The 16,136-nt window shown below is 40.2% G+C and overlaps 1 protein-coding gene across 10 annotated transcripts in view; it reads right to left on the bottom strand.

Moving 5' to 3' along the window:
• Window positions 1-16,136, bottom strand: part of ANO5 (anoctamin 5) — a 59,385-nt gene that overhangs the window by 9,090 nt on the left and 34,159 nt on the right. For all 10 annotated transcript variants that reach the window (XM_038137756.1, XM_038137757.1, XM_038137761.1 and 7 more), the window contains 9 exons: window positions 14,629-14,744; window positions 13,138-13,272; window positions 11,813-11,918; window positions 11,664-11,724; window positions 9,231-9,382; window positions 6,462-6,536; window positions 5,594-5,816; window positions 2,951-3,120; window positions 2,276-2,373 (listed from right to left, as the gene is read on the bottom strand). In XM_038137756.1, coding sequence (XP_037993684.1) covers window positions 2,276-2,373; window positions 2,951-3,120; window positions 5,594-5,816; window positions 6,462-6,536; window positions 9,231-9,382; window positions 11,664-11,724; window positions 11,813-11,918; window positions 13,138-13,272; window positions 14,629-14,744 — 1,136 coding nt within the window. The remainder of the gene's footprint in view (window positions 1-2,275; window positions 2,374-2,950; window positions 3,121-5,593; window positions 5,817-6,461; window positions 6,537-9,230; window positions 9,383-11,663; window positions 11,725-11,812; window positions 11,919-13,137; window positions 13,273-14,628; window positions 14,745-16,136) is intronic.

The following is a 16,136-nucleotide window of genomic DNA, read 5'->3' on the forward strand; positions in this document are numbered from 1 at the left end:
CTGTAAAAAACTTTTTCCTAATATCCAACCTATATTTGCCTTGGTGCAGCTTGAGACTGTGTCCTCTTGTTCTGTCAGCTGCTGCCTGAGAAAGAGACCGACCCCCACCTGACTACAACCACCTTTCAGGAGCTGTAGAGAGTGGTAAGGTCACCTCTGAGTCTCCTTTCCTCCAGGCTGAACACCCCCAGCTCCCTCAGTCATTCCTCACAGTGTTCCCAGCCCCTCACCAGCCTCGTTGCCTCCTCTGAAAACGCGCTCCAGCGTCTCAATGTCCTTCCCAAACTGAGGGGCCAGAACTGGACACAGCACTCCAGGTGTGGCCTCACCAGTGCTGAGTACAGGGGAAGAATGACCTCCCTGCTCCTGCTGGCCACTCCATTCCTGATACAGGCCAGGAGCTGTTGGCCTTCTTGGCCACCAGGGCACACTGCTGGCTCATGTTCAGCTCTCGACCAGCACCCCCAGGTCCCTTTCTGCCTGGGCACTGTCCTTCCTGAGCACCATCCCCAGCCTAGAGCACTGCAGGGGGTTATTGTAGCCAAAATGCAGGACTTGGCACTTGGACTCATTACACTTCATCCTATTGGACTCCGCCCATCCATCCAAGTGCTCCAGGTATCTCTGCAGAGCCCTCCTACCTTCCAACAGATGGACACACGCTCCCAGCTTAGTACTGTCTGCAAATTTACTAAAGAAAGCCTCAATCCCCTCATCCATGCCATCAATAAAGATACTGAACAGAGCTGGCCCCAGCACAGAGCCCTGAGGGACACCACTGGTGCCTGGCTGCCAGCTGGATGCAGCACCGCTCACCAGCACTCTCTGGGCCGGCCATGCAGCCAGTTCTGAACTCAGCAAAGTGTGCTGTGCGAGACAGTGCCAAAGGCCTTGCTGAAATCCAGGTACTCAACATCCACAGGTACACAGCCTTTCCCACATCCACTGGTTATAAAAAGAGATCGGGTTGGTCAGACATGACCTACCCCTCCTAAACCCCTGCTGGCTGGGTCTGATACCCTGGCCATCCTGTGAGTGCTGCGTGATGACACTCAGGATAAACTGCTCCAGGACCTTACTGGGTACTGAGGTCAGGCTAACTGGCCTAGAATTACCAGGATCCTCCTTCCCACCCTGTTTGTGAATGGGCGTCACACTGGCCAGCTTCCAGCCGTCTGGAACATCACCAGTGAGCCAGGACTGCTGGTAAATGATGGAGAGTGGCTTCCCAAGCTCATCTGCCAGCTCCCTCATCACCCTGGGATGGATCTCATCCGGTCCCCTGGATTTATGAATATCCAAGCATCTCAGCAGGTCTCTGACTGCCTCCTCTTGGATAATGGGGGGACCATTCTGCTCCCTGACACCATCTACCAACCCAGGAGGTCAGCTGTCCTGAAGGCGAGTCATCTTCCCACTAAAGACTGAGGCAAAGAAGGCGTTAAGCACCTCTGCTTCTCCTCATCTGCAGTTATTAAGTTCCCTCCTGCATCCAATAGAGAAGAAAGGTTGTTCTTACCATTCCTTTTACCATTAATATATTTGTAAAAACATTTTTTATTATCCTTTACAAATGTTGCCCAATTTATTTCAAATTGAGCTTTGGCCTCCTTAATTTTTTTCCTACAACCCCCATGCCCTAGCAACCCCCCTAATTACTTCCTGAGAGATGTGACCCTCCTTCCAAAGATGATACATCCTCCTTTCATTCCTAAGTTCCTTCAAAAACCTCGTTGCCCATCCAGGCTGGATTTTTGCCTTTTTGACTCATCTTTCAGCACACAGGAACAGTCTGTTCCTGTGCCCTCATGATCTCTGTTTTGAAGCACACCCACCTTTCCTGGACTCCTTTGTTTTTAAGGACCGCTTCCCAAGGAACTCTGAATAAGTCTCCTAAATAGGCCAAAGTCTGCCTTCCGTAAGTCTAATGTATAAGTCATATTGATGTTCCTCCGGATTTCCCCAAATATTGAGAACTCTATAATTTCATGATCACTATGCCCCAAGCAGCCTCAAACCACCACATCTCCCACCAGCCCATCTCTACTTACCAACAACAGGTCTAACACAGACCCTCCCCTTATCTGAGCTTCTTAATACAACATGCTTTTACAAACACGGCTTTCTCAAAAGAGACTAAAAACCTTTATGAAATAAGTGTCAGAATTTGTGCTTAATTTACAGAATTATTCTTATCTTCCTCACATGGCAATCACTCCTCCCAAGAATTTCCTCTGGCTATAAGATGGGCAGCTCAGTGTCAGAGAGAACTTACGGAACAATAGCCTCTTGGATATTTCCCCAGATCTGTTTGCCAGCCATGACTATGGTGAGCTGTGTCGTCAGTTCTATCAAGCAGCCTGCAGGATCACACTGGTAGAGACAAACTGAGTGTCAATGGACATGAATAATGGCTATCACCCAGATAAACTATATTCTACTACTGTATAAACGCAAGAAAGGAGATCTTAAAACTTGTAAGGACAATACTTAATTTCCACATGGACTGCCAGCTAAGCCAGTCTTTTGGAAGGGCTTTAAGTGTTTCAAGTGTGAGACACACACCAAAACATAGCAACCATATGAAGACAGAGTAATTCAGAGATGCTTCAGCAGGATCTGTGTGCAGCACACACCCCACAGGCAAGGAGAATCTTTTGCACTCAATGAGCTCTCAGCACCAGATTTTTTTTTTTTTAAGACCCGTGGTGAGACCCACTGGTATTTCAGGAGAACTGGGACCAAGAAAACCTTTATGATTTTTCACTCTTGTGACTGACAGATTTTTACTGCTGATGTTGCCCTAACTAGCAACAGCAGGAAGAGTCATTGCAAGCATCTAGCTTTAGGATAGCCAGCTGAGGTCCAGCTCAGTTCAGAACAAGCCTGCAGCTGGAAATTTACAACTGTGCAGACTGAAGAGAACAATTCACCTTAATTAACATCTTACCTCTTCATTTCGCCAGCGATTAAACATGTATGTGTAGGCACCTGGGTAACCAACAAACTTCCCTTTGAAGAAGGCCACATAGAAGCAGGATGAATAGTAGTTGACAAACTGGAACAAAAACATTTTCATAGTGAGCCTGTTCTCATACTCCATATGAGTTCTGGGGATCTCTGTGAAACCAGAAAACAGTAATTTTATGTTCCTTTATTCCCTTTAAAAGGATACAGATTCACAAATACTAATCATGCACAGTGACCTTAAAGGAAAAAAAAAAAACAGAAAAGAAGAACACCTACAAACACTTCAGCAGATGGAGTTCCTGCTCTCAGACACCCTACTTTTACTTTACAATGCAACATTTGATGCAGGCAGGCAAAGGAAATTAACATTCAAAACCTCTATAAAATTCACTTTCTCCTTCTTTGTTCTGTACATTACCACTTGTCCAATCCTAAATGTTACACTATTTTAGGAGATCTGAGATGATTCTCAAACACTAACTAGAAGGATCTCCTGTAGTATGAAGATTTCACTGTTGGCAACACATGATTATTTTTTTCCTTTGCTGTAGAGAAGTATGTTACAATACTTTTTCCCCAACATACCGTATGTGCATATCATTAAAATCAGCAGAAACAGCATGGCCCATGTGCCTCTGAAATACAAGGCTCATAAAGGGCAGAAGAACAGGGCATCTTGCAGCTACTGTAATTCACCAAACCTCTGCTTAGGGTTTAGCTGCCTTTTGCTGCTCATTGTCTATCACATTTATATTTTTGAAGGCAGGAGGAAGCCCTAAGCATATTATTGTCAAATGCCCTTCTTAAATAATAACATATAACCAATTCAAGTTGGAAAGTAGCATAAGAAAATACGCCACAAACATCCAAGTTCTTCTGAATTGGTGAGGAGCTGGCAGATGTGTTGAACTCATCTGCCTTATTGTATATATCTATATATCCAATATATATATATTTATAGAGAGAGTATATATATCTATATATATCTATATCTCTATATCTCTATATATATCTATATATATAAAACAGAGTAAACTGCTTCCAAGCTTGGTGTAAATTTGCCTGCCAGAAGAACATGAGGTATTCACTGGGAACCTGAGTGTAGGACAGAGGAGGCAGCTCTCAGGTGAGGCAGTCTGCCTAACTTGCAGCTCCCTAAAATATTTTTATTTTCAGTGGGATGTTAAAATATTGATGAGAGGCACACAACGTTCAGAGCACCAGAGGCAGGTTATACCTGCTTTTCTGAACACCAAATCTGGCCTAACCATTTCAAGGAGTTCAAGAGTGAATAAAGTCTAGGCAGACACTTCTGACAGCCCAGGCCACCCAAGGAGGGCAGCAGTCCTCCCCACACCAGTGAACTGTTATGCTTCCCCTGTAACCCACAGACCCAGGTAGTGCTTCCACTTGAGAAAATAATTACCTACACTTGCAAACCAGCAAAATAACACTGCTGAGCCTTCACACTCACAATTCTTGCTCCTCAAGAAAGAAAGATTTAAAAAGTTATGATTTTCTGTTTGTTTCTGTGTTTGTTAGGGGCAATTTTAGTTACTACTTGCTCTGTTTCAGTTTGGTCTGATTTGGCCAAGAGAGATAAACAATACAGATCACAGAGATGGTCTATGGTAAATGAAAATAAACCAAATGCAACATCTCTTTACGATTCTGCAAGGAATACCTTTCAATTCTTGACTCAACTTGAAAGATCTCACAAAAAAAAGATCAACCAACTGTTTTTATGAGAAGTTCACAAACTGCAAGCACCTAATATTTTCAGCTCCCCTCCCCAAACGGAATATATTCTGCAATTATTTCTTTCTATGAAACACCTTCAGGGACTTCTATCTCTAAATCATTAACAAATAAAATGAATTTTTTTTTAAATGTCTAAGAAGGGTTTTCAGGAATGTTATTTCCAGCATGCAAGAAGAAGTCAAACATAAAATACACTACAAAAGTGTAGACACTCTTTCTGGGCCTCCAGCTCTGCAGCAGGGGTACTGCTATCAATAGCTACTGCCACAATAACACATCTTGGGCACAGTTTCTCATCCTGCTCAACCTCTGCCTTACATCTGTGTAACTCCAAATCTGTACAGCCAGAACTAAAGGAAACAATGGAAAAATGGAAAATGTACTACCCTATCCCATCAGAAAAACATGGAAAATGTACTACCCTATCCCATCTTTTCCCCCGGACTAAGAGTCATGATTATTTAGTCTTTTCTTCTTGTAAAGATAGCTGTGATTTATTTTTTCAAATATAAATATATTTGCAGGATTTCTAATTGAAATACTGCTAGCTCAAGACAGTCTGATCTTGCTTTGGTGATTCAAGATGATGTTTAATTATGTTCAGGTCTGTGACTGTCTCTGTAAACTAGCTCTATTATAAACAAGCACTATATAAGGACAAACTAGGTTATGAGAATACTGAAATGCAGGGAAAATGTTCAGTATGGCTGTGGATACTCCTGAGTTATTGCTGCAAGCTACAACAAGCTATAGAGCTCCCACTGTGCCTGAGTTGAGAACAACAGCATGGAACACCTTGATGGTGCGCAATGGAATTTTCAATGATTCCTTCCAAGTTTTGCCTTCAAGTACCCCTGCTTACCCATATCAGTAATCCAGATGGCTATTCTCTCATAAAAGAAATTCAGTATCATGATGATGACAAAATTGAGGCAGGAGGCTGTGACTGAGGTTGCCAGCTGAGGGGTCAGTAAGCCGCTGATGGGCTGCAGCGTCTGCGTGTTCTCCATGAGGCTGGCGAAGGCAGCATACACCGCGAGGCGATACACGATCACAGCTATCATGCTGGCTATGATCAAGGACACCTGCAGAAAGGAGGGAGATTTGAAATACACTTGCAGCTTAGCATAGCTATATACTATAGCTAGATGCACACAGCTTTAAAAACAAGATGTAAACCATTATGCTTTTCATTTTTTTAGATTTTATTCTTTGTGGGTATGAGTTCAGCAGCACTGAAATGCAAAGTACACAGGCAAAAATACTTTGTTATGATATACATTAAAACCAACAAAATTATTTTGTTAACGTAAGAAAAGCCGACAATCTAATACCAATATCTGAGAAAGTGCAAGAAAGTATAGACAGGAGATGGAAAGTACAAGTTAGATTAAACTGTCTGCTCTGAAACTCACTCTGCATTCATTGTTGTGAACTCTTTTTTGTCTTACCACAATTTTTTCACTATGTCTGTTAACATCAAATAAGTCACAGAGAAAGTTATCCCCATTCTAAAATGTCCAATCAAATTACTAATTAATGACAGATTTCCAGTGCCCTTTTTTTAAAAAACAGTTCATCAGAATTGAAGTGCACTTCAAATGACAGCATGAACAGTAATAAAAGCATGTGTTATCATCATGATTAAAATAAAATTGTGTTAATGTGATGATTAGTAATGAACAGCATCTCTGATACATGCCAAAATGAGGATTCAAAAAGATGCTCACCCAGAACAACACTGTGGCTCCTGAGATGCAGAATCGCACAGCCTGGCTAGTTAAAGGCAAATAAGGCTCCATCTCCTGAAACAGTCAAGTACAGCACAGATCATGTTATTCCCACATCTTACTCTAACATCAAGCAGCACACAGAGCTCTCACCAGCTGTGTGATAAATGCTCACATCCAAGGGAAACCCTCCAGAACCCTGCCCCTCTCAAATGGCAGACAGAACATAATTTTGAGTGTGCCAGGGGCAGGGGGGTGGGGTGGGGCAGGGCAAAAAGATGAGGACAGAAGCAGCCATCAAACTGCTACAAGACAGTACCTGGAAGGAATGGTTAAACTTTTGCAAAATCAAACAGCAGCTAAAGGAAAAAGACCAACTTCCTGAGATAAACAGGCCACAATTATTACTGTAATGCTAAGTTAGCTGTCAAACAGCTCTGAGTCCACAACAGGACTCCAGTTGTATCAACTCTTCATGCCGAGATCACTTAAAACTTGTCATTTGGATGTGCGAGTCAGACAGTGCTTTTCTCCACTCCTTCAATTCTATTTGTTTCTTTAGTTGAAGTAATGGATATGAATGTAGTTGCCAAGCTCTGCTGCAGCACCAGGCAACTGGGTCATGCCAGTATCCCCAGACAACACATGAACAATCTTCAATGCTCACGTAGCTTGTGCAACCAATTCTAGCTCCTAAAATACCAGAGTACATGTTCTATGAAAGAATCTTCTCTTTGAGAACTAATGCCAGTGGAAGAAGATATAGTGAAAAATAACCTGAATTTGATAAATCTGTGGGACAAGGCACTGTAGAATACTTAGGCTCCTCTTGAGCAAAGTGGCATTGAGTACTACAGAAACTGCAATCCCAAATGTAATACAGGCAGTGATGTGCAATGACAGAGACTAAGTCTGAATCAAATGCTTCATTATTTATGTAGATTACAATTCTATTGTGATCAGCAAACCCAGATTTTGTTTAGTTAGACAGTTTAGCACCATAAACAAGTATGTTAATGACAGCTTCAAGATCAGCAATTTTGGTTTCAGTGCACTTTGAATCATGAATAATGATGAAATAATTTTCTGAGTCAAGCAAAACCAGCTGTGGGACACAAAGTCACTGTCCTGTACCCACATAACTTTATTGGTTCCTGCAGAATTAACTTATTTGAAAGCACTGGCCTTTCGCGTGTTCACTATAGGACATGCTGTAACAGAAGGAAACTACTATTACCTGTACAGGTTAGCCGATAATTAATTGGGTACTGATAAGGATCACTGATAAACCCTGCTGCAAAAAAGCCTCTGAAAAATCACTGAGACAGTAAATTGAAATGTCACAATATAAAGGCTTGTACAGTCATTGAATTTTTATGGCAATAGTTAATGCATACTTAGAAAGTACAGAGGAGAGCAGTATCTCATACTGAGATAAGAGAAGTATATTACAGTCCATTTCTACTTCCTAAATAAAGTTCACAAAGCCCTATTTCACCTAAGGGATTTGGATCAATTTAGAGAGAGAACAATCTTCTCCCTCAGGACAGTATACAGGCACACCTAAGCCTTTGGCAGTGCTCTGGCACAGCTGATTCACCTCATCAGGTTACAGGTTTTGGTCCATGCTGCGTACAACCACAGCTAACCAGTCAGCTCACTGCTGCCTGTCCTAACATGATCACCCTCTCTTGCAGAGCACAAAAGGGCCAGCACCTGCCTGCACGACAGAGCTCCCCCTGCTCTTTCCCTCAGCTGCAGCACAACCACTGCAGTGTGGCAGGGCTTGGGCCCTACGTAGCCATGGAAGGGTGGGGGTTTGAGCCTGAGCATACACAGGGATGCAAACCAGCAAATAATACATAACTGGCAGGCATGTGTTTTCAATTAGTAGAGCTAACTAATGAAAATTGATTTACCTGAACCTGTTTTCCTGAACACGCAGAAAGTAATGCTTCACAGAGCTACACTCTTAAACCTAGTGCACTGTTATCAAAGAGCTCTGTGCAAGGTTACAACAGCAGAATGAATGCTGTGTATGTGGAGGGGGAAAAATTCTCTCTCATGAGAAATAAGATTAGTATATGTATTTCCTAATGATTAAGGAAACGAGCCCTGAAAGACAAGGCTGTTGTTTTTAGAACAGACTCTTCCCACATTCTGGCTAAGCTTCTGGTTTTTTTCTGAAGACTGTGTTATCTAAGTATACTTAGGACTAGTGACAATAAGCTATTTATAGGCAATTCTGTGAAAGGGAAAAGATTATTTTAAAATATATCAAATGGGTGTGGTAGATACTGTGCTGGAATCCAACCAGCTGATCCTGAAATTTGTCAAATAACTTCTACCTAAAATAAATTTAAATGAAAACAATTAACATCTAATAATATAGAGTGTTTAACAGAGTTAAGTAGGGTCACTAATTGTATCTCAATCACATTCAAGAGAAAGGACTTTAGCCACCTTCATCCCTCCAGAGTTCCCCAAACAAAGTGGTTGTGTATCAGAAGCTAAACCACAGCTAAACCAACTGATCACTTTAGATCACAGTGACCTGTTCTTCACATGTTGTATAGAGATAAGAATGAGTGGTTTTAAAGGCATGAAAGTTGCAGAGACTGCTACCCTGAATTGTGAAAGATGCAGTAAAAAGACATAAAAGCTATAAACTTTGTCCTTATTTTCCTGATTTAATATATCAATTTCCACATTACAAAACTTTCAGCATACAACTCAATTTGCACACACGTCAACACAGCATGTTCATACCTGAGTTACAGGATTTTTCTTCTTTTGGGTACATTTTGCCTCGTACTCAGGCCTCAGCTGAAGTTGTTGCTGTTCCTCTTCAAAATCAACCAAATCCCATTCATATTTCAGTCTTGCTTGCCGCCTCTTCCAGAACTCCAAGAAAAGTGTAACTGCAATTTGCAAATGTTAAAATAGAGTCAAGGAAGAAGTGAAAAAGTTCATGAACCAAGTTAAACATTTGCACTGGCTTCTTTTCTGTGGTTTATTATTACAGTGTGACTCACTTATTTTTACTGACTACCAACTATAGTTCACAGATAAGACCACAATATAGATCCAGTGATTTATTAGCTAATTGAATTCCAGAAGTGGATGACAAGGAAGATGCCAAGACAAGATATGGGTATTTCCATGGTTATGGTGATCGTGTTCAATTAACTACTCTGTCTATGCAAAAAGCAACATGGAATTAAGAAAAGAACCCGATAATTCAACTAATTACTGAGTATAAACCTGTAACACATAAATATTACACCAAATAAGCAGAACAGCTTTCAAGTAATATGGTCAAACACTTTTGTTGCTTTTTGATGCTTATTTGATATCATGGTGTCCGAGGGTGACTATATGATACTGAAAATTGTATCCCCATTCATCTGCTTAGCCTAGAAATAAGTTTTGTGCCTTTAAAGCTAGATCCAAGAGCAAAGGAGGGGAGAAGGAAAACGGGTGGAAATTTTTATGGCTGTATTCAAAACATAGAGACACGAGCTTCAGCTCTCTCTCTGTCTCACAGACTGTGCTGTCTGCAGCACGGACAGGAAGCAGAGAAAACTCTACTTTTAGTGAGTTTTTTTAGCTAGCTGAGGCAGAAAAGCTCCCCAGACTGTGGCTTTTCTTTTTCTTGGAACTGTTTGAACCTGCTCTGGACCGAAAACCCAGAAAAACAACCGGAGCTCATGCCTGTGGCCCACTGGGGCCTGGGATGCAGCATTTCCAGCACAGGAGGGACTGATAAGAGACAGAGCGAGCCGAGCTACAGCCCCTGAAAAGGACTTTCTGAATTTACCACCTCTTCAAACAAGAGCTTCCATTGTTTAATATTATTCAATTTTTATGCTTGTGAATACTTTGTTTGTTAAATAGTTTTTTTCCAATTTTCTCAAGGAAGATTTAAGTCTCCTGAACTAGTGGGGAGAGGGGCCACTTAAATTTGCTTTCTAGAGGGACCCCTTTGAGGGTTTCCTCCCAAACTTGCCTTAAACCAGGATACATACTCAAAGACAGTGAATATCTGATGATTTTTATATAATCGAGAGTTGGGCTAGCCTAAGAATTTTTTAAGACATTACAGGGAATTGATTTCATATATAAACAACTATAAAATTTATAATACTATATAACATCTTTAGAACCCTTAATAAATTACTTTAAAATGTAAACATTTTGTAATCTGATTGTTCTTATCTGAACTGCGGAAGTTTTATGGCTTGGACAAACACAGGAAAGCTTATCTTCTGCAGTTCTAAACTCTTTGGCTGACACTTCCTGAATGACTAATCCATGTCACGCAAATGCTAGTGCTTAGAAACCAAGAAAAGTTTAGTAAAACAGCCATACAACAAAAACCTTATTAGATTTTAAATAACAATTCTATATAAAAGAAGTGAGTGATCAGATCCTCTGATAAAAAATACACAGGTTTTCTATTAGCACACAAGAATCTTTGTGAGTTAATGAAATATCTATACACAAGTTGAACATTTAATGATGACATTTCATACAAACAGTATGAAACAAGAGAATTGTATTTAAGGAAATAAGAAGCAGTAACTATGCTATCCAGAATTTACAGACCTTCATAGAGTTGAAGAAAAGAACATGTATTCAACACAATGTTCTTAAAAGTCTGAAGAGGTATCATTGGTGTGAAATTAGGATTGTAGAGGTCAGAAATCCACCTATTTCTATGCCATCAAAACATACTACAGTGCATGCAGTTCACTGGAGTAGATCCCAACGAATTTCCTCATCCCAAAAGTACAGCTAATACAGCAGCAGTGATGGACCAGCATCCATCCAGTGAAAGGGCACAAAACTCCCCACTCCCTCCCTGGGACACTGCTGATGTGAAGGGCTGAGCAGAGAGGATTCTTATATGGGCTGCATAAGGTTGGACCCCTCTGGTTACTAAGGAAAGAATCAAACGTTAGCAGTTAAGAGTACACAATTATTATGTTATTCTTATGGTATCCTAGATGCCTGCTTAGGTTTTTTTAAGTCTCAGTTGCTCCGTAACTTTAAATTATTTTCACTCATTCATCACTTCTGCATCTGAGACAGGATACTAAGATGAAGCCATTATTCCCCTTCTTCCCACTTCCAGTGTCTCTCAACAGCTTGGCCAAGATCTCCTTATTGCTTGACATATAACTTATCAAATGTACTCACCCCATATACCCATGAAAATAGCAAAAAAAAGAGTTGCCACGTTGTCAAACAAATGGGAATACTGCAAGAGAATACCCAGGAACAGGTCAGTACCAAGACAGTTTTCAGGATGAACAAAATGACCAGTGGCTGCAGAACCAGATACAGACCTGTGAGGACTCGCAGGTGGTGTTTAGTCTCCAGTATTCACAGTCTCGGTCACAAAGTGGGCACATGATGATCTCTCCTCCAATTGTAGGGTCACAGATTTCTTTGCTAAGCAGGAAAACATTGTAAAGTATCTGTTTCCACAGCATCTTAAAAGCTGTTATATGAAATTTAATTAAAAAATGAATAGGAGCTTCATTTGTTCAAAGCTCAGCATTTGCAGCTCCACAGCAAAGATGCCACATCTTGTCACATTCACTGGTATTAACCAGTGGCAGGTCAGGGCAACCCAAGAATGAAGCAGCTGCTGCAAGGAGTAGAATTCCCTTGATATGGGCTTTTTTGCTCTACTAGTAATGAATCAGGAGTCTGTCAGGAGCTGTACTGTACATGCACTGCTTTCAGGCAAGATATAAACCATGTTATTTCTCATCAGGTTAGCAATGACATCAAAACACCTTTTCTAAAAGCAGCGAGACCACTTCAGCTTTGATATCTGCAGTAAAATTTGCTACTTCAATTTAATGACAGTGGGTAAAATTTAGAATTCTATGATAGTCCTTCAGTATCCAGAGAAATCTCAAAATGTATAACAGTATTCCCAGATTAATTCTTAACCTAGCTAAAATACAAGTCTCAAAATTGCATTATTCAACAGAACAGATGAGAATTTTAACTTGCTAGTCATCTTTTATAGTTAAAAGTCAAAATTTCATAGAAACCTTCTTACAGAAAACAGTAAGCAATAAGAAGTCAACCCTCTTTTCCTCTCCCCACCCCCAATCCCTGAATTCAATAAATCTTTGGACTTCTGATAAAAGAAATACTATGCTTACTTAAAAATCCCACCAAATTGTGGCTTCTAAGATACTGGATCACTCTTTGACAGGAGAACACTGCTGATCTGTTTTACTCATGCTTTTGCTTAGTACAAATGATGACCTACGCAAAAAAAGTCAGACTGCTCTGCAAGACAGATTAAATAGACGAGCTTAAGGCAACAATAAACACTCAATTTTGGCAGATATAAGGGGTACTCTCAGGACTTCATATATTGCAGCTTCTCCAATACAGAAAGCTATGGCCAACAAAACATTGCTTTTCACCTACAAGTTGAGTCTTACTAATTGATAGTCACAAGTTCTGCATTAGTGGTCCACCACCTTTACAGTCAATAAAGACTGCTGAAGAACAAATTTGTCTGCTCTGACAAGCTTTAAAAGCTTGTTACCTGATGAGTAACAACAAGAGTATTTTTTTTTTTGCAAGTAATAAAATTTTCACATTGCTTAGCTTTTGCCCAGGAGATTTTCAATGTTATATTTACCTGCTCATATTTTCATCCATTGTAAACAAGCCATAAAGAAAACAGATTAGGCCAACAACTGCTGCAAGGAATAACATCTCGGTGTAAAATCCTAGCCAGGCAAAATAGATTCCAATCTTCTCACCATAGTACTTTCTGAATACAAAAAAAAAAAAAAAAACAATTAACAGGAACACAGAGCAAAATTTAAAACTGTAGTAGAACAAACTGGCCAGAGTAAAAGTTAAATACTTGGCAAAATTATCTTTTAACAGAAGAGTAAATGCATTGAGGTACTGTGGAAAATGAGGGTGGAAACTGGCCATGAGAGGTTACTCAAGCTGTACAGACAAGGTGAATGATCAGGAAACATGGCCTCTCTTGTCCTTTTTTCCTCCTAGCAGAAACTAACATTAAAATCGCTCTTTTCTCTTTTCTACAGAATAGTGTAGGTGAAGATTTACTTTCTGATTTTTCCAAGGAGTTACACAAATGAAACAGCACAACAGTTCTGACTGTATGGTTAAAAGAAATAGGTAATCCACAGAAATACAATCACTTGTGTTACAAACAAGGAACTGTAATCTGTGAACAAAGCAGCATTCTGTTGTAGCACATCAGCTGAATCAAAGCGATCTTAAGTCAGTTTAAATTTGGGGTTAGAACTAAGAATCAAGCCTCCAAACTGATTTCATCAGTACTTTTTCAGGTCTGTGTTGTAATTTCAACATTTCAAATAAACCTTTAACATTTTTTTTTGCAGAGATTGATTAAAAAATTTGAGCTATTCTATGTGTCTGTTTCTTTAACAGCTGAACTATCTGTAATACACCTAACCCCAGGAGAACTGGCTAGTTGGAAAGAGGCTTGATTTGAGATAAAGCATTTTGCCACTTGTCAGTAGAAAGCTCTGTCATGTCTTCCCAGGACATAGTGCCCGATTAATATCCAGCTCTCACTGAATCTTAAAACAGGCAAAGATTTCCTGATGTTATAATTTTTAGCTTTTATATTTTTCAGATTCTGTGCTGTTTTAGTGTGTAGCTCTGAGCTTCATATAAAGCGCTCTTCACAGAGTAGGTAGCTAAAACAATCCTTTTCTAGCTAGGGACCAAGGACAGCCTATACAAGTTTCAGGCCCAAGAGCATAAACAACATGGACTGAAGAGTGAAAACAAAAAGGACGGGACTTCATACGCTAAAGCTGTAATTGGACAATTAACTCCAATATGCTAACGGACCTGAACTTACAAAAGTGTGGGACCTCGTGACCAGTCGTCCATTTTGTGACCATTTTGGTTCATCTTGGGTGTAGCCCTGGCTGGGCTCTTGTGCTGCCCAAGGTGTATCCATAAAGGCTTTTTAATAAACACCTACTTTAACTCTGTGTAGCCTCTGTTCTAGGTCAGCCTTCTCAAGGCATCACTCCTTGCAGGATCAAGCTACAGATGAATATACACCATATGACAGTGAAAAGCAAGGCCACATAACAAGCCCCAGGCAGTATCTCACCTGATAAGGACCAAAGGCTGCTCTTTGTAGAAGCGCAGGAAGCGAGCCCACTCCATGTAGAGCGTGTACCTCTCGCTGTCACAGTTGGGGTCGCTTGCCTTCTTCCAGTACTGGCACTGAGAGCAAATCAGAGCAAGGGGAAAACACCTCATTGTCACTCTTGCACCAAGAATGACACAGGAACAGGTGGGAGGCGGAGGCAGTATTGTAGAAAGAGCAAAAGAAGGCTTCAAGAGAAGCCTTCAAGAGAACCACGCCGTTTTTATAGAGTGACACAATACATTCTGTTTGATTGGCTAGTTAGCAAAAACACCTTCCTCGAGAAGACCAGAAAGGCAAAGTAGAAAAACACCACCTGCAGATTGTTAATACTTAACAAGTTATCACATCCTTACAACTCCCTAAAAATTCTCACAAGCCACTGTGAGAAACACTTGCAGTTTCTCCCTCTCTGTCCCATGGCATCCACACCTCATCGACAGGCCCAAATACCACACTGAAAGAGGCAAACAGCAATGATGATGCAACCCTCTTCAGACTGTGGTGTTGGTCATTACCAGGTATCTTAACTGTCAATTATGACAAAAATTGTGTAATGTCAGCACTCTCCTAGAAATTAAAGAGTGTAAAATAACCACAGTTTCTGACAGCTTTTGCAATTTTTTTTTGTGCCACAGAACTCCACTTCTAGAAATTTTTGGCTTTGTCAATTATTCATTTCGTGATCTTGGTTTTCCTTTTCTCTGAATGTCTCTCAACCACAAAGTATGAAAATTGGTTTCTAAACAGGAGGCAACCAATAGAAGTTTAAGCAACCTAAAGTTTTCATTTTGAAAATATTCTGAAAGATTAAATAATTATTTTCAGACAAAGATTTTTGAGTCTATCTCACAAGTTTTAGAATTTTTGCATAAGATTTCTTAGCATTTTAAGTTAGTTGTAGTTGTATAGAAGAGATTCTTGCTCTTTACTATCTGTGGTTTTGGTAATCCCAACAGGATAAAGTGCCTCCCAGCCTAGACTATCATTTTAGATCCTAATCAGCCAAACTTTCTTCCTGAAAACTTAAGGAATGTCCATTCACTCAACTATTTTTTTTTTCTAAGAAAAATAAAATATTTTTAGACATTTTAAAATATAAATCTATATACAGTATTTAAAAACGTCTTTTGGTAGTATTCAGAGTAAGTTCACTAAGGCAAAGTGACACCTGAATTAACCTTTAAAAACACATAGAGAATTTAAGATTTAAGCAAAAAAATTAAACACAACATTTAGGAGGAAAAAATTTTAAAGCAAAAAACCCCATGGAAAACACTGTAACCCATCTCTCTCTTGTTTTCTCCATGGAATTTCAGAACTAAATCCACACACACCATATTAAAAACTGACCTTCCAGCAAAACTAAACATAGTACTTAGTACCCTTACCACATTTCCAGTATTACAGTATTTGTACCCCAAGGTCACTGGGAGATGGACAAGTCCACCACCCCACACTGAACTGGC

The sequence above is a fragment of the Motacilla alba genome, chromosome 5 (genome assembly GCF_015832195.1).
Source record: "Motacilla alba alba isolate MOTALB_02 chromosome 5, Motacilla_alba_V1.0_pri, whole genome shotgun sequence".
Taxonomy (NCBI): Eukaryota; Metazoa; Chordata; class Aves; order Passeriformes; family Motacillidae; genus Motacilla; species Motacilla alba.